Source organism: Hylobates moloch, unplaced genomic scaffold, assembly GCF_009828535.3.
Source record: "Hylobates moloch isolate HMO894 unplaced genomic scaffold, HMol_V3 SCAFFOLD_7, whole genome shotgun sequence".
Lineage (NCBI taxonomy): Eukaryota > Metazoa > Chordata > Mammalia > Primates > Hylobatidae > Hylobates > Hylobates moloch.
The window spans coordinates 39,062-58,253 of record NW_026652282.1 but is presented as its reverse complement, the minus strand read 5'-3'; the positions used below and the strand labels follow the sequence as shown (position 1 = coordinate 58,253).

At 44.0% G+C, this 19,192-nt stretch overlaps 1 protein-coding gene across 2 annotated transcripts in view; it reads right to left on the bottom strand.

Annotated features, from left to right (window-relative positions):
• The window catches only part of GYG2 (glycogenin 2), a 53,462-nt gene that overhangs the window by 12,767 nt on the left and 21,503 nt on the right, over window positions 1–19,192 (bottom strand). For both annotated transcript variants that reach the window (XM_058441469.1, XM_032756533.2), the window contains exons 4-8: window positions 15,788–15,962; window positions 14,925–15,087; window positions 13,169–13,295; window positions 9,491–9,713; window positions 7,921–8,055 (exon numbers count right to left, since the gene is read on the bottom strand). In XM_058441469.1, the coding sequence (XP_058297452.1) occupies window positions 7,921–8,055; window positions 9,491–9,713; window positions 13,169–13,295; window positions 14,925–15,087; window positions 15,788–15,962 (823 nt within the window). The remainder of the gene's footprint in view (window positions 1–7,920; window positions 8,056–9,490; window positions 9,714–13,168; window positions 13,296–14,924; window positions 15,088–15,787; window positions 15,963–19,192) is intronic.

Genomic DNA, 19,192 nt, shown 5'->3' with positions numbered 1-19,192 from the left:
CTGGAGAAGATACTGATTGCAACTTTTTCCTTAATACATTAATGTAGGTGGGAAAAGTTAATATTCAGCTTTACTTTTAAAAACACAGATCTGGGGCAGGCACGGTGGCTCACGCCTGTAATTTCAACACTTTGGGAGGCCAAGATGAGCAGATCGCTAGAGCCCAGGAGTTCAAGACTAGCCTGGGCAAGACGGTGAAACCCATCTCTACAAAAGATACAAAATATCAGCCAGGCGTGGTGGCACCTCCTGTAGTCCCAGCTACCTGGGAGGAGGTGGGAGGATCACTTGAGTCCAGGAGGTCAAGGCTGCAGTGAGCGGAGATCGTGCCACTGCACTCCAGCCTGGGCAACAGAGCGAGACCCCATCTCAAAAACAACAACAACAACAACAAAACCAAAACACCTCAACCTTGCCATCATTACATATACCAAAGTAGCTACTGGACTAAAGAGCCCCAGACGCACACTCAGCTTTTATGACATTATTGCAATTTATGAAAATAACCTTTTTTTTCAAATCTGTGTTTCAGCTCCCCTAAATAAAAATCCCAGAGTAACTCAGTAAATGGACAGCAGATGACAGTGATGTTGCACGACTCATTTCAAAGCCCACCAGGAGTATGAATTAATGAAACGGAATTTCTCCTGATATCCATGGAGGATTGGTTCCAGGACCTCCCGGTTATACCAAAATCCACGGATGCCCGAGTCTCTGATACAAGATGGAATTGTGTTTGCATACAACCAATGCACATCCTCCCATAGACTTTAAATCATCTCTAGGTTAATTACCATACCTATTACAATGCACATACTATGTTGATACTTGCTATGTCGTATTGTTTAGGGAATAATAACAAGAGAAAAAAGTCTGTGCATGTTCAGTGCAGATGCAATTTTGCTTCCCCAATATTTTCGATCCAAGGTTGGTTGAATCCACAGATACAGAACCCATAGATGCGGAGGGTGAGCTATATATCAGATACCGTATGGACAGCATCCCTCTCTTTTTTTTTTTTTTAAGATGTTCAGAAATATTTATTGATTTATCCAAAGTCACATAACTAGTATACAAAACAGCTCAAATGTTCAACTCCTTGTTCAGTGTTATTAAATATTATCTTGGAAAATGTGACAGTAATATAATAATCTCCAATCAATCAACATACCTTTTGTTAAATAGAGTTTTGTTTTGTTTTGTTTTTACTTTAAGTTCCGGGATACATGTGCAGGACGTGCAGGTTTGTTACACAGGTATACGTGTGCCATGGTGGTTTGCTGAACCTATCAACCCGTCATCACCTAGCTTTTAAGCCCCGCATGCATTAGCTATTTGTCCTGATGCTCTCCCTCCCCTCGCCCCCCAATCCCTTCCCTTTAAAAGCCAGAAGACTTCATTGTTTTTAGAAAAATACCCTCATCAGAAAATATATAGACCATAACAAATTTTTTTAGGTCAATTTCCCCGACCCACTATTCACCTACGTTAGGATGGAGAGGTGGGGAGAATAGGGGGTGAGATCGAAGGATGAAATTATGTGGACACAGGAACTCCAAAATACCTTTTTTTTTTTTTTTTTTTTGAGACGGAATCTCACTCTGTTGCCCAGGCTGGAGTGCAGTGGCATGATCTCAGCTCACTGAAACCTCCACCTCCCAGGTTCAAGCGATTTCCGGCTAATTTTCGTATTTTTAGCAGAGACAGGGTTTCACCATGTTGGCCAGGCTGGTGTCAAACTCCTGAGCTCAAGTGAACTGCCTGCCTCAGCCTACCAACATGCTACGATTACAGGTGTGAGCCACCGTGCCCGGCCCAAAATAGCTTTTTCGTTAGTATTCTTTTTATTATGTCAGGGTTTTTTGTATCTGTGTTGCAGTCAGCCAACATAACGCTCTCCAGTTATTTAAGGTTATGCTTATATTTCTTTTTCTTTTTTTGAGACTGAGTTTTGCTCTATCACCCAGGCTGGAGTGCAGTGGTGTGATCTCAGCTCACTGCAACCTCCGCCTCCCAGGTTCAAGCCATTTTCCTGCTTTGGCCTCCCGAGTAGCTGGGATTACAGGCGCACACCACCAAGCCTGGCTAACTTTTGTATTTTCAGTAGAGACAGGGTTTCACCGTGTTGGCCAGGCTGGTCTTGAACTCCTGAACTCAAGTGATCTGCCCGCCTTGGCCTCCCAAAGTGTTGGCATTACAGACGTGAGCCACTGCACCTGGTCTAAATGCATTTTTGACTTAAGATATTTTCAGTTTACGATGGGTTTGTTGGGATGTAAACCAATTGTAAATCGAAGAGCATCTGTATTTAAACAGCTTTGATTTCACCTCCATCCCTTTCTCCCATTCCTGAATCTCTCTATTTGAATTTCTCTTCCTTTCTGCTAAATATTTAAGCGGGTCTCACGGTCTTCTACACACTGGGTCTCCAATGCCTGGGTGTCCCTTCCTTTCCCTAGGACCTACGCAGGTGTCCCCCCTCTTGCTGTAACTAAACATTTCAGCATCCAAGTCTGAGGCCAGCGTGACCTCTCCCTGCCTCCCCTTCACGCCGTGCCTGGGGCCGCTTGCAGGGCTGACAGATCCCTTTTTCACTTCATCACTTTCCTACAGATCAAATTCCATCTGAGCTGGATCTGTCTGTTTTCATCTCCCTTGCTGCCCCCTCTGTGATGTGCATATGCAGTTTATTCATTTAAGGGCCTGCAGTTGGGCACTGCCCTATCATCTTCCATTGACGTTTTCACAGCCCAAGGGTGGGCATGACAGTGGGGTGGAGGGAGGGGTGAGGCTGGGCATAGTCCCTGAGATGGGAGATACAGGTTCTGCAATCACTTTTGAGAACTGCTTAAATACCCTAAACAAAGTACGCTCAGCCCAGCTGGGGGTCATTTCCCCTCACCTTACCCTTGGCCTTGAGCTCATGCTCAAACAGACAGCAGAAGGGCCACCTACTGTCCCCAGCACTACCCAGACAGGGACAGCTTCTACCTGCAAGGGTGATCTTCATCTCCTCCTGGGTCTTGTTCTGGGCCCGGGAAACCGGCGATTCTCCAATTCTTGAGATTTTTTTCCCACCCTCCTCCTTTCTGCAATATTGCCCTTTGAGGATGGGGTGGGGATTTGGAGCCATGCCAAAAATATCCAAAGGGCACTGCAATCTCTTGCTGTGGAGGAAACCAGCTGATGGTCTTCTCGTGGCTGCTGGCTGTTGAACATACTTTTTTTAAAAAAACAAAATTTACTTTTTAAAAATTGACACATAATAATTGTACATATTCATGGGGCACACAGGGATGGTTCAATACCTACAATATGCAGTGATCCGGTCAGGATAATTAGCATATCCATCAGTCAAATATGTATCATTTCTTTCTTTTGGGAACATACAATATCCTCCTTCCAGCTAGTTGAAACTATAGATTACTGTTGGCTATAGTCATCCTACAGGGCTATAGAACATGACAACATATTCCTCTTGTCTAGCTGAAATTTTGTATTTCAGCTTTAACAAATCTCTCCCTATCTGCTCCTTCCCCCACCTTTCCTAGTCTCTAGTACACTCTCTTCTACTTTTTACTTCTTTTTTTTTTTTTTTTTTTTTTTGATACAGAGTCTTGTTCTGCTGCCCAGGCTGGAGTGCAGCAGCGTGATCTCGGCTCACCGCAGCCTCGACTTCCCAGGTTCAAGCGATCCTCCCACCTCAGCCTTGCGAGGAGCTGGAACCGCCGGCAAGTACCACACACCCAGCTCATTTTTGTATTTTTTTGCAGACAGGGTTTTGCTATGTTGCTGAGGCTGGTCTCAAACTCCTGATCTCAAGCAATCATCCTGCCTCAGCCTCCCGAAGTGCAGGGATGACAGGAGTGAGTCACTCTGCCTGGCCTTACTTTTTACTTCTGTGAGATTAAATTTTTAACCAGCACTGGTTATGTTTTGTCTTTTTGATAATAGACACCACCTAACTGGGGTGAAATGAACGTGCTTTTGTGTCCTTGCCCATCTCCTTAGGCATTAAGGCAGGATGATCCTCAATTCTGTCATCACGATTCTCTCCATGAGCTTTCCTCAGAAGCCCCAACCCCTCCACGGGAAAGGCTCTCCTAGGTTTGGCTTGACTGGCTGATTGAAAGGTGGCTCACGGACGGACAAACACGAAGCTACATATCTATTCTTTAAGTTGCCACCTCATCAACAATTATGAATCCAAAGCAAAAGTAGAAGGGACTTATGTCAAGAAAAATCCATGGCAACAATTCCATCAAGATTAATACGAATTGAACATGATGGGCGCTGTTTTAGAAAAACCAGAGTGCTAAGTGCTCTCACTCTGCAAATGGTTCTGTTTTCGCAGAGACTGGCGTGGCTACAACTTGAGCTGGAGCTGGGACTGGAGCATCCTGACTGTTTTCCCTTTTGGAGTCTCTGAAAAACCACTGTTTGCCCTGGGAAGCTTGTTTTCAGGGGCTGTGACAATCCATGGAAATTCCTCCAGGGGCTGAAGGGTGGAGAATACACACTTGCTTCTGAAAGAGGGTGGCCGCCCTTACGAATGAGGGAGTGCTCACTGTGGTTCAGAATAAACTTTTAAGAATGCTTTTAAAATAGCCAGGCGTGGTGGCTCACACCTGTAATCCCAGACCTTTGGGGGGCTGAGGCAGGTGGATCACTTGAAGCCAGGAGTTCAAGAACAGCCTGGCCAACATGGTGAAACCCGGTCTTTACTAAAAATACAAAAATTAGCCAGGTGTGGTGGCTCATGCCTGTCCACCTACTCAGGAGGCCGAGGCAGGAGAATCGCTTGGACTCGGGCGGTGGAGGTTGCAGTGAGCTGCTGAGATCGCGCCATTGCACTTCAGCCTGGGCGATTGAGTGAGACTCCGTCTCAAAGAAGAATGCTTTTCAGATCATCTGCAAAAACACAATCCTTTCAAATGATCCTTATTCAGAGAAACCTCAGGCCACAGTTTGCAAAACCACTAATATACAAGATTCAGTCACAGAATAAGATTAAAATTACACAACCAGAAATCAGAAAGACGGTTTGAAAACCGTTTTCTGAGGACTCAATAGAGTCTTGTGAAGAAAATAAATCTTGGAACCCCAATATCACCAAGCAGGGAAAAGTCCAGCTGGGAGCTGAGCTGCTTGGGGCCTCTGCCCCCCATTCTATTCACTGAGTCCCCCCTCTGCTCACTGAGATAAATGCATATCTGATTGCCTCCTTTGGAAAGGCCAATCAGAAACTCAAAAAAAATGCAACCACTTGCCTCTATCTACTTATGACCTGGAAGCCCCCGCCCCACTTTGAGTTGTCCCGCCTTGCCGGACTGAACCAATGTACTTCTTACACATATTGATGCCTCATGTCTCTCTAAAATGTATAAAAGCAAGCTGTGCCCCAACCACCGTGGGCACATGTTGTCAGGACCTCCTGAGGCTGTGTCACGGGTGCGTCCTTAACCTTGGCGAAATACACTTCCTAAATTTATTTTTTCGAAGCATTCAATAATATTTCTTTTCTAGGCGAGGAGTTCGAGCATTCAATTATTTTCAATACACATCAACAGGGGATCAGAGTTCCCCTTTATTGGCATTAAGGTGCTGTAATGCACATAAAAGCATGAGCCTCGAATGCCACAGCATTCTTGGATACCCTTTGGTTTACAGTCTCAACTTGGTTGCCTACTAAACATTTAATGGAAATGCGGTTTTTCCGTAGACATCCTGACACGAGCATGGCTCAGCACAATCGCAGCCGTTTTGCACATCATGTAAGAGCTCCACCGATGGAATTCTTCACATTCCAGCAGGAACAAGCCGAGGCCCTTGACTTTACTCACATGAGGCACGTCCTGGGGCCAGACCCAGGCTATCGCATGCTCAGGGCACACCATGAGGAATGAAAAACCAGAAAAGCGAATTTTACACCTCCTCAGTCTTCACCATCTGAACCTAAACATCTTTTCAATGTGTTTCGGTCAATGTGAAGTCACCACTCCAACACTATTAACGCATAAAGTTGCCAGAGCATAATTTAGGCCATAGTACAGTGAAGCGTGTGGTGTCTTCCAGAGCAATGTGTGCAAAATCTAAAGGTCACTTGTTTATAAGCAACAAGAAACGGCTCTCCCGGAGCGATCTGAAATATACAGAAAAGAATCACTTTCCTTCAGCCCAGTCCCCAGATCCTTCCCTAAGTATGATCTCAAAATAATTCTGTTGAGAAACTTGTTAGGATGAGTGGTGAAGATTTAAAACAAGAAATCTTGCCGGGTGCGGTGGCTCACGCCTGTAATCCCAGCACTTTGGGAGGCCGAAGCAGGCGGATCACAAGGTCAGGAGTTCGAGACCATCCTGGCTAACACAGTGAAACCCCGTCTCTACTAAAAATACAAAAAGTTAGCCGGGTGTGGTGGCGGGCGCCTGTAGTCCCAGCTACTCAGTTGGCTGAGGCAGGAGAATGGCGTGAACCCGGGAGGCAGAGCTTGCAGTGAGCCAAGATTGGGCCACTGCATTCCAGCCTGGGCGACAGAGACAGACTCTGTCTCAAAAAAAAAAAGATTTCTTTTTTTTTTTCTTTGAGACAGTGTCTCGCTCTGTCACCCAGGCTGGAGTGCAGTGGTGAGATTATAGCTCACTACAGCCTCAACCTCCAAGGCTCAAGCATTCCTCCTGCCTCAGCCTCCCAAGTAGCTGGGACTGCGGGTGCACACATCCATGCCTGGCTAATTTTTTGACTTTTCTTGTAGAGATGAGGTCTCAGTGTGTTGCCAGCTGGTCTCGAACTCCTGGGCTCAAGCAATCCTCCCACCTCAGCCTTCCAAAGTGTTAGGATCACAGGTGTTGAGTCACCGTGCCTAGCCCCAAGAAATCTTTAAACACAAGATATTATTCCAAAGTATTCGCCTAGAAATTGGAGCCGGAGAAATGACGGCCTCCGTTATTTGTTTTGCAAGTAAGGTGTATTTTCATTTTTCTTCAGCGGGGACAAAGTTCTGCAGACTCAGCCTCAATAGACACCACTGTGCCGGTCAACATTCATTTGAACATTAAACCCCAGCGGGAATTCATCTTCACTTCAACTGCTGTTCAATCAGGGGTTCGGCTGAAACCTCTCAGGATGCACAGCCAGGCAGCTGGGTCGAAGGGGCACTGACGGAAGCCTCACTTTTCCAAACTGAAAGAGCTCTGGCTGCCCCAGAATCTGTAAACTGCGTGAGACTGAGCATCTGTCTCCATGTGGCATCAGTTTTTTGAGGCTGCTATATAAGAAACGGCCACAAACTGGGTGGTTTACACCAAGGCAGACCGGCCATCTGATAGCTCTGGGGGCCAGAAGTCCAGTGGATTAAAATCAAGGTGTCGGCAGGGTTGGTTCCTTCTTGGGGACCTGGGGGAGAATCCATGTCCTGCCTTCTCTGGCTTCTGGAGGCCTCATATTCCCTGGCTCGTGGCCTCCTCTTCCATCTTCAAAGCCAGCAGCCCAGCGTCTTCCAATCCCCTCTCTCTCTGGCCTCTGCTTCCAGCTTCACACTCCTTCTCTGACCTTCACACTTCTGCCTTCTTCTTTGAAGGGAGGTTTGTGATGACTAAGAGCCCACTCCCATAATCCAAGAGCACACCTCCCCAGCGCAAGGTCCCTCATTTAATCACAACTGCAAACTCCCTTTGGCCACACAAGGTGACATTCACAGGTCCTGGGGATTGCGGCATAGACATCTTTCCGCGGGTGAGCTTGATTCGGTGTGCCATAATGCAAATAAATGCAGGAGCCTGGAATGCCACAGCAAACTAAAGACCAGCCCTTCCCCTCCACCTCCCCTCCCCAGAGAGCCAGGGAAGCCGGCTCTCTCTGCTCTCTCACCGCGAGCCAGCGTCTGACCCTCCATCACACCTGTGAAGAGTGCAGGTACTTACATCTTCTGAATGGCGTCCTTCAGGTAGGGACAGGGTCTCATCCACTATCTGGGTCGGCTCCGGAAGGCCCTGAGCAGGCTGCTTAGAACCCAGTGGTGAATTTGCACACGGCACCCCCACATCACTGAGGCAAAGCTGCACAAAAACAGACACATGGAGTGAGTCTTCCCTACGTCTCCTCAATTCACCTGCTGTCCTGGGGGGCGAGTGGGGCCCTGTGTAGCCAGGGTTCCCAGCTCCCATCTGCCAATCATCAAATAATTGTCCTAAATGTTTTCTTTCTCAGAACCGTTTAACACTAAGCCTTAAAATTCCCTCCTGTGCAATCCAGTACTTAGTAATCCAGTACTTCGCAAAACGCCCAGCAGGAAATATGTGGCAAGTCAATGTTTGTGAAGTGAATACAAATAAACGTCCACTTGCTAGTGTCACTCGATGACAGATATTTTCAGCAGTCCTTAAAAAGTAGCCTAGATCCACCCAAATAAGAAACCATCCTAAAAATTAAAATAGGGATTATTTCCAATTTCCCAGGCAATGCATGTGCTGATAGCAGACTCTGTTGCACTAGCAAATGCTCTAGTTAAAAAAAAAAAAAAAAAGGCGGGCTTGGTGGCTCACGCCTGTAATCTCAGCATTTTGGGAGGCTGAGGCGGGTGGATCACTTGAGGTCAGAGCTTCCAGACCAGCCTGGCCAACATGGCAAAACCCCGTCTCCACTAAAAGTACAAAAATTAGCTGGGTGCGGTGGTGGGCACCTGTAATCCCAGCTCCTCGGGAGGCTGAGGCAGGAGAACTGCTTGAACCTGGAAGGCAGAGGTTGCAGTGAGCCGAGATCATGTCACTGCACTCCAGCCTGGGTAACAGAGCGAGACTCTGTCTCAAAAAACAAACAAACAAACAAAACTCTAGTTTTCTTTACTCTAGTAAAAAAAAATACTCTGGTACTCTAGTACAAATGCTCTAGTAAAAAAAAAAAAAAAAAAAAAAAAAAAGCTCAAGTTTTTTTACTTTAGTGAAAAAAGCCATTAGGAATAAGAAGATTCCTGAGTCCTAACTGCAAAAGGTCTTCTGCAAGGCAGATGCAGGCCACATTCAACACACTGCAGATACTCCACGATTTAGCACATCTAGGGGCTATCATTATATTTTTTGCAATCAAATTGGTGTCAATCAAAAATTTACAAAATCCTCTTCATACACTTCCTCCAATTGCTATCTCAAATGATGGTTTCAAGTGGAAAATGTTGACCCAAATGACATCGTAATCAGTCATTGTGAACCACTTGTCCATGAGTGTCTCTTACTCTGATGAGGATGGCTAATTTCAATAACCTATTTCTGCACCAGGCCTATAAATCAAAACAGGATCTCCACTCATTAGGCATTCTCTATTTTGAGCTAAAACATAAAAATGTTTTTAAAAGGTGCTTGCTTCTCAGTATTCTTTTCCATGAAATACAGTACTTAGACAAAAAAGGGGCATTTCAAAAAAAACCACGCCAGACCTTGGTGACAAGGATGTTCTCCTCGTCCTCAGCTATGGGTTTTAAGGGAATCCCCCACTTACTGTGTGACCAGGAGACGCGCGTGCTTCCCCCGCTTGGACGCTTTTATACAGGGGCAACACGCTGTTCTGGTAGATCGTCCACCAGAGATGAAGGAATGTCGCCTGGTGCTGGCTGCTGGGCGCTGAGCCCTGCTCCAACACCAAGCCACTCTGTGGATTGTACTTATAGTTCCAAGGTTTCATGGACCCCAAAAAGTGGACGACCTTTGCACTGGAACCGAATCTGAGAAGGAAACAGAAGGGATTCTGATTTCCACTCAGATGTGATAAAAGACACCCAGAAAGCATCCAACTACCATGGGGCTCCTCAAAGACAGCCTCTGAAGGACTTGTCCCAATGGGTTTCCATTACTGATTATTATTATTGATGATACTACTACTATCAGCATAGTAACCAATATATAATCAATAATACACTACGACTTCCAATGCAGTAATCAATATATGATCGATAATAATAGACTACTATCAACATAGTCATCAATATATAATCAATAATAATACACTACTACTGCCGGGCACGGTGGCTCACGCTTGTAATCCCAGCACTTTGGGAGGCCGAGGCGGGCGGATCACGAGGTCAGGAGATCGAGACCACGGTGAAACCCCGTCTCTACTAAAAATACAAAAAAATTAGCCGGGCGTAGTGGCGGGCGCCTGTAGTCCCAGCTACTTGGAGAGGCTGAGGCAGGAGAATGGCGTGAACCCGGGAGGCGGAGCTTGCAGTGAGCCGAGATCGTGCCACTGCACTCCAGCCTGGGTGACAGAGCGAGACTCCGTCTCAAAAAAATAAAAATAAAAATAAAAAAAAAAAAAAAATAATACACTACTACTATCAATGCACGTAATCAATATATGATCAATAACAATATATTCTTACTATCAATGTAGTAATCATTATGTAATCAATAATATGCTACTATTATCAACATAGTTCTCAATATATAATCAATAATAATCTACCACTAGCAATGTAGTAATCAATATATAGTCGACAATATACTACTACTAGCATAGTAATCAATATATAACCAATAGTAACATACTACTACTATCAATTCAGTAATCAATACGTGATCAATAATAAAATACTATCACTATAGTAATCAATAATAATATACTAGTACTATCAATGTAGTAATCAATATATGAGCAATAATAGCATACCACTACTATCAAGATAGTAATCAATACATCATCAATAATACTACTCCACTGCTATCAGCATAGTAGTAGTAGTTTCATTTGCAGTTATTTTGCATAAAGATATATTTTTAAAATCAGTTTTTGCAGTTATTTTATTTTCTATATATGAAAAAACATAATCATAATCCATTGACATTTTTTCCCAAAATGGGAAAAATAAATCGGTTTGGTAAAAACGTGAAGTACAGCAGCCCAAATCATCATATCCTTAAGATGACAGAGGCAAAAAAAAAATAGCTTTGACAGTGGATAATGCAAGCGGCGAGGCAACTGGCTTGTTTTCTGTTTTGCAGGATTCTAAATGTTCCCCTTGCCAACTTTTTTGTTGTTCATCATCACCATCCTCCAGGAGGCTTTTTAAACTTTTCTGTTCCTGGATCACCTCCTCATGAAACATGAATACAAAAGTCACATGACATACCTATGTTCTGTACATTACATCTGTGATTATACATTAAAAAATAACAAGACTTCACTCCCAACAATCAATCTCTTCCTTAGGGACACCGTGTCCCCTGTAGAGAATGCAGACTCTAGATTATTCATTCCCAAGGTGATTCTCAGATTCTCTATTTTCATTTATAGCCATACCTTCTGGAGCAGTAAATTTCACAGCTTCTGGTCCCCTCACCCTTGACCCTTTTAGGAACCCTAAGAGCTTTGTCCGTATGGATTCTTTCTTTTTTTTTTCTGCTGAGCTGAGGGTTGCTCCGTCACCCAGGCTGGAGTGCAGTGGCACGATCTCGGCTCACTGCAAACTCCACCTCCCAGGTTCAAGTGAGCCTCCCTCCGCAGCCTCCCAAGTAGCTGAGACTAGCGGTGTGCGACACCACATTTGGCTAATGTTTTGTTTTATTTTTTCGTAGAGACAGGGTTTCGTCATGTTGCCCAGGCTGGTCTCAAACTCCTGAGCTCAAGTGATCCGCCCGCCTCGGCCTCCCAAAGGGCTGGAATGACAGGCGTGAGCCACTGTGCCCGGCCATGTCCCTGTGGATTCTCTCTCTCCATATTTACAATAATCGATACTAAAACTGAGAAATTGGAAAGCGTATTTATCAATCACTTAAAAAAAAATCAAACCATTATGCAGTAACATAAATTTTATAATTTTTCATTAAAAAAATTTCTATATTAAAAAAAATCATTGTGACAAGAGTGCCATCCATTTTCCCAAGAGGCGACAGCTGGTTCCTCCTAGCTCCATCTGTGTTCAGGGTATTACCTTATCACATGCCATGTAGTGTCTGTAAAATCTCAGCATAGACGCATGAGAAAATGGCAGCAAAAAGGGAAAAAAATCGCATCTTCAAATTCTTTTTTTAAAGTAGTTATGACTTTGAAGACACTTGAAAGAGTTGTGGGGTCAGGGTTCCTTGGGCCACACTTTGGGAATCATTGTCGTAGAGCCTTGACTAGCTGTCATTTACAGCAACAAGCAAGCAGGAAACGAGATATGTGTGTGTGTTTCTGTGTGTGTATATACATATATAAAGATGTATATAGATAAATAGATCTATGTATTAATATATAGATAGATGTCTAGATCTAGATAGATGGATAGATGCCTATATAGAGATCTAGATCTAGATAGATAGATCTACATATGGAGAGATCTAGATCTAGATACATAGATATATAGATCCATGTATATACATAGATATCTAGATAGATCTAGACAGCTATACAGATATAGATATATAGATCTATGTATATAGATAGATACCTGGATCTAGATAGATAGATATAGATAGATATCTATATGGATGAAGATCTAAATCTAGATAGATATCTAGATACATAGATATCTAGTTCTAGATAGATAGATATAGGTATCTATATAGTGATGTAGATCTAGATAGATATCTAGATCTAGATAGATAGATAGATAGATAGATAGATAGATAGATATCTAGGTCTAGATAGATAGATAGATATATAGATAGATATCTAGGTCTAGATAGATAGATAGATAAATATCTACATAGATATATAGATTAGCTAGATCAATGTATATAGATATCTAGATCTAGATATAGATACATATATAGATATAGATATATAGATCTATGTATACAGATAGATATCCAGATCTAAATAGGCAGATATGGATAGATGATACATAGATAGATAGATAGATAGATAGATAGATAGATAGATAGATAGATAGATAGATAGATAATAGAGGTCTAGGCCTATATAAATAGATAACTATATAGACAGATACATATCTATATAGATAGATATAGAGATCTAGATAGATAGACACATAGACATAGGTATCTATCTATACAGATAAATAGATAATTAGATCTACCTAGAGAAAGATAGATAGATAGATAGATAGATAGATAGATAGATAGATGATAGATAGATAGATATTTTTAAATATGCCGACAGCTGGTATGTCTTCCAGGAGGGTAGGTGGATTGGTAGCGGCAGATCTGGCAGGATTCGCCAGGGTGGAGAACTTACTGTTTGAAGGCAGGGCTGTAAGTGTACATCGTGTTACTACTCAAGTTATAGATGAACGGCAGGTGCTTGTGGATGTCTGCGGTCGACCAGTTCCTGAAGAAACTATTCAGTAAGCCTTGGTCCGCCCCTACATAAGCAGCAAACACAAAAGCAGGTTAGTAAAGCATGGCTTGGTCCACTCCAAGAACGCGAGACGTGCCTGAAGCTCTCAGCGTAAACACTTGCCTTCAGGGTGACTAATTCCATGTCTTCTGTCTGCCAGCTGCACACATTCTCTTGGTTCTCAGAAAGGACTGATAACCCAAGCCATTGATAAAAATAAGTGCACATTCCCTCCAAAATTCTCCACCAGGAGCCCCCAGAATGAATGCTAAAATTGCATATGGAGTCCAAAGCACTCCACTGGTCCCCTAATGAATTCTCCCCGGTAGTGACAATGCTTTTCCCAGCATTTTTGCCGGTTTTATTGACTCTTCCCCTTTACCTAGAGGCAATTCTTCACTGCTCCAGTATTTTCTTTTACTTTACAAAAATTCCAGCACATTTCCTCTCTACTGATGCCCGTTTCAACAAATACCCGGCTTCAGGTTGCCTCATTTTAATTCTCCCTATATTCTACCAGGGGTCAGCCAACTACACACGGTGCACGTTTTTATAAATAAAGTTTTACTGGAACACAGCCACGCTCTTTTCTTTTTCTCTGAGACAGGGTCTCACTCTGTCGCCCTGACTGGAGTGCAGTGGTGCAATCATAGCTCACTGTAGCCTTGAACTCCTGAGCTCAGCTGCTGCTCCCAACTCAGCCTCCCAGGGCTTGGTGACTACAGGTGCCAGCATCACATCCAGCTTATTTTTGTATTTTTTGTAGAGATGGGGTCTTGCCATGTTGCCTAGGCTGGTCTTGAACTCCTGGTCCCAAGCCATCTGCCCACCCTGGTCTTGAACTCCTGGCCTCAAGCAATCTGTCCGCCCTGGCCTCCCAAAGTGCTGGGATTACAGGCATGAGCCACCACGGCCAGCCCATGTTCAATGCCAAGTACAGTCATGCAACACATAAAAGTGCTTCAGTCAAAGACAGACCATACATGTGACAGTGGTCCCATAAGATTTTATACTGTATTTTCACTGGACCGTTGTGATGTTTAGATATGTTTAGAACCACAGATACCTCCCATTATGTTACAACTGCCTACAACATTCAGTGGAGTCACGTGCTATATGGTCTGTAGCCTAGGAGGAATAGGCTCTACCCTCCAGCCTAGGTATACAGTAGGCTATATCATCCGGGTGTGTGTAGACACACTCTAGGATGTTCATACAGTGACAAAATCACTTAACAACACATTTCTCACATCGCAGCCCTGTCGTTAAGCGAGGCGTGACTGTATGGTCAACGGCTGACTTCGTGTTTCGTCTGCAGAGTTCAGTGTGTGCAACAGAGACCACAAGGCGTGCAACTCTGAAAACAGTTACTAACCAGCCCTTTAGAGAAGGATTTGCTCACCTATTTTATATGACTGGGTTGTGGAACTGTTCTTTCTACCCAGCAAGGATATTTCCAATGCTTCTCTCAACTGCGTATTTCCTTATGAGCGTCCTGATCTCTTCCTACCCCCCTGACTGGCCATATTCTTCAATTCCCACCTCGGTCTTCAAGTGGCCGTTCCCAGATGTGGGGAAACGGGGTGAGGCTGTGATGCGGGTCCAGGCAGCAGTCCCGTTCTCTTCCCTAAGCGTCCGGGCTGCCCTGACTTACCGTCAAAGCTGCCGTGTTCCATGGCGTGCTGCAGCAGGAGTTTATGCGTGTGGAGAGAAGGCTGGAAGACGAACACCCCGCTATTGAAGCAATCCGGCCATCCAGGGTCTGGGGCCGCAGAAAACTCTCCCCTGTCGAACAGCTCATCAACATTGGACAGCACCTGGTGAAGCATGACACGCAGAACCTGCCGCAATGCTTCCTTCACCAATGCTTCTGTTTTTGAGACAGAGTCTTGCTCTGTCGCCCGGGCTGGAGTGCAGTGGTGCAGTCTCGGCTCACTGCAGCCTCCACCTCCCGGGTTCAAGCGATCCCCCCACCTCAGCCTCTTGAGTAGCTGGGATTACAGGCACCTGTTACCATGCCTGGCTACAAGTTTTTTCCCTAATGATTCTATTTTGTGTGTGTAAAATACTGTGGTGATAATTCATTCCTGGGGTAGGAACATGTCTTCCGATCCCCGTTCTCTTCAGCAGGGTCTAGCACAGTGCTCGGGGGTATGCTATGTCTGATTATAATAGACTGAACATCTGTGTTAGAAATGGAAATGCACGTGACCTCACAGGAATCTACCAGTAAGAGGTGACAGCCTGGCCAGCATGGCGAAACCCAGTCTGTACAGAAATACGAAAATTAACCGGGCATGATGGCGGGTGCCTATAATCGCAGCCACTCGGGAGGTTGAGGTGGGAGAATCACCTGAACCCAGGAGGCGGAGGTTGCAGTGAGCCGAGATCGTGACATTGCACTCCAGCTTGGGTGACAGAGCAACTGTGTCGCAAAAAAAGAAAAGGCGACAGCCTGCTTAAGGATAGAGATGTGGTCTTGGAGGGTTTCCTATCAAGCAGAGAGTCTTCACTCACCAGAGTGTCTGCATCCAGGAAGACACACTTGCTGTAGTGAGTGAGAGTCCAACAGTGAAGCTTGGTGAGGGTGAGCCCGAGCTCAGGTCTCTTCAGAAAGGCCAGGTGGATGTAGTCTGCACTATCGATTAGATTCACTTCAATGACTTCATCGAACACCTTCGAGAGGATGACCCTGGAACAGACATGTGCCAAATAGTAGGACAGCAGGTGAATATTTAGCGTCGAACTACCCCCTCCTTCAAGAGGGTGCTGTTTTGCTGCTCACAAACATAGAATGCAAAGAGAATCCCCACAGCCCTCACTGCGGTCTCCATGTTCAGAGCACATTTCCACGGATGGCTTAGAGCTGTGCACACCGTCCACTTGTGCCCAAAAGCCCATGCATGCTTGAATGCAAATGTCAATGGTGTGAAACCCCACTGGACCAGTAGAATTAATATATTACTTTAGTAATGTACCTGAGCTAAATGACTGAAGCTTCAGAGGTACGTAGAAACCACCATAATTTGTATGACATTTTGAAGTGAATTAAGTATCTTTGAACATGCTTCTTCGATAGCCATTGTTATATTTTTCAATCAACACAAAGCACAATGATTACTCTAAGCTCAATATTTTCATATTCATATACTTAAAGTCATGCAAGGCCTGGCGCGGTGGCTTACGCCTGTAATCCCAGCACTTTGGGAGGCCGAGGCAACCGGATCACTTGAGGTCAGGAGTTCAAGATCAGGCTGGCCAGCATGGTGAAACGCCTTCTCTACTAAAAATACAAAAATTAGCCAGGTGTGGTGGCACCTGTAGTCCCAGCTACTGAGGAGGCTGAAGCAGGAGAATCGCTTGAACCCAGGAGGCACAGGTTGCAGTGAGCTGAGATCGTACCACTGCACTCCAGCCTGGGCGACAGAGTGAGACTCTATCTCAAAACAAACAAACAAAAACAAAAACAAACAAACAAAAAACTTAAATTAGCCAGGCGTGGTGGTGGGCACCTGTAATTCCTGCTACTCAGGAGGCTGAGGCAGGAGAATCGCTTGAACCCAGGAGGCAGAGGTTGCAGTGAACCGAGATGGCACCACTGCACTCCAGTCTGGGCGACAGAGTGGGACTCTGTCTCAATAAACAAACAAAAAAATAAAGTCATGCAAGCTGCAACTTCCCTGTCAAAATTCCTGGCTGCCAAATTTATACCTGTTTCTTCAGCTGTACCTTTTGATATTTAGAATTTTTAAATTTCTGTGAAGTAGATTTTGTAGAATGTAATGTGTTCACTGCATTTGTGAAGCGATATATAATTGCATAATTTCTGTGTGTAAACTGAATGCTTGGGCTTCCAATCCAGTATTCATATATAGCAATAAATATTAATATTATGAAAAAGAAATGCATGCATACTTGAAAAATGTGACAAATTGAACAGAACTGTCATAAGATGCATGCACTTGGGCCATCTCTTAGGAAGACAGTTTCCCTCTGTAAGCTACAGAGGCAGAGAAATGTAAATGCTGAGCTGGTAGAAACTAACAGATGTCCATAACAATCTCTATCAATTTTTACTTTCTGTATTCAAAACTTACATTGTTAGTTGCATACAAGTTTGAGACTCGAAGCTTGAAAGACTGTCCATTTTATCAAAGTGAAATTTGCTCTGTTCCATTTATTTATTTATTTTTGCTTAAATCTCACTTCATCATAGTCTGGAACATATTGGGATGACAGAAAAATTAAGCAAGTGCTAGAAAAAGGATGGGGGCATATTGAAAGAATACAGGGGGCCAGCTAGGGGAAGCACCCAATTGCCAAAGCTGAAATAATGTAATCAATAACAAAAAACAACAAGCCCAAAATATGAAATAAATATTCATGAGTCTACACTAATGTAAGTTTTCTTTTTGATACAGGGCCTCACTCTGTCACCCAGGCTAGAGTTCAGTGGTGCAATCATAGCTCATTGCAGCCTCGAACTCCTGGGCTCAAGTGGTCCTCCTGCCTCAGCCTCCCAAGTAACTGGAACTACAAGTGCACGCCACCGTGCCCGGCTAATTTTTTGTATTTTTTGGTAGAAATGGGGTTTCACGATGTTTACGAAGCTTGTCTCAAACTTCCAGGCTCAAGCAATCTGCCTGCCTCAGTCTCACAAAGTGCTGGGATTACAGGCATGAGCCACCATGCCTGACCTAATAAAACTATTGAATAAACAAATATGTGAGAAAGAAGGGGCAGGTTTAATTTAGAAGATAATTCCAAGTAATTGAAATAGAAGGAATGAGGGAAGTAGAAAATCACAATTAGGCAAACACTATAGTAACAACTGTTGCAGACAAGACTCACTGATTTTTAGAGAAGAAACAGGCCGTTTGTATAATGTCTATCCCAAGATATTTTCCACTACTAAAAGAAAAAAGTAATAATTTTACAGTGGAGAATTCCAACAGACACCACTTAATCCAGGTGATCAAATTTAACATCACCAGGACAGGACATAAAGACATCATGTACTCCGTAACATGACACACTGAAAACTTCCATCAATTCTGAGGATTTTTTTGCCAAAAATGCATAACCTCAGTCTAATCATGAGAAAACACTGGACAAAACCAAACTGAAGGCTGGGCACAGTGGCTCATGCCTGTAATCCCAGCACTTTGGGAGGCCTAGGCAGATGGATCACCTGACGTCAGGAGTTCAAGACCAGCCTGGCCAACAAAGTGAAACCCCCGTCTCTACTAAAAATACAAAAACTAGCCGGGTGCGGTGGCGGGCACCTAATCCCAACTCCTCTGGAGGCTGAGGCATGAGAATTGCTTGAACCCGGGAGGCAGAGGTTGCAGTGAGCTGAGATCGTGCCACTGCACTCCAGCCTGGGCGACAGAGCAAGACTCTGTCTCAAAAAAAAAAAAAAACAACAACAACAAAACAAAAAAAAACTGAAAAGCAATCTATAAAACAATTGACCATTACTTAGATTGGATAGTGGAACAGAATCATATCACATGCATCCATTTATTTTCAACATTTTGTTTGTTTGTTTTTAATTAAGCTGCCTCCTACACTACTGTATGTCTGGATTTTATGTTTATTTTCCCATTCAGAAAGCCTATCTTTTTTAAAAGGAATTTTAATCCATTCATGTTTATTATGATCATGGTTATATTTGGATTGAGTCCTGCAGTTTCATTTTATATTATTTTCCCTTTTTTACATATATCAGATTTTCTATTTCTTCAGTTTTCACTCGAGTCCGTGTGAAGAGACCACCGAACAGGCTTTGTGTGAGGAACAAGGCTGTTTATCTCACCTGGGTGCAGGCGGGCTGAGTCCAAAAAGAGAGTCAGCGAAGGGACATAGGGGTGGGGTCGTTTTATAAGATTTGGGTAGGTCAAGGAAAATTACAGTCAAAGG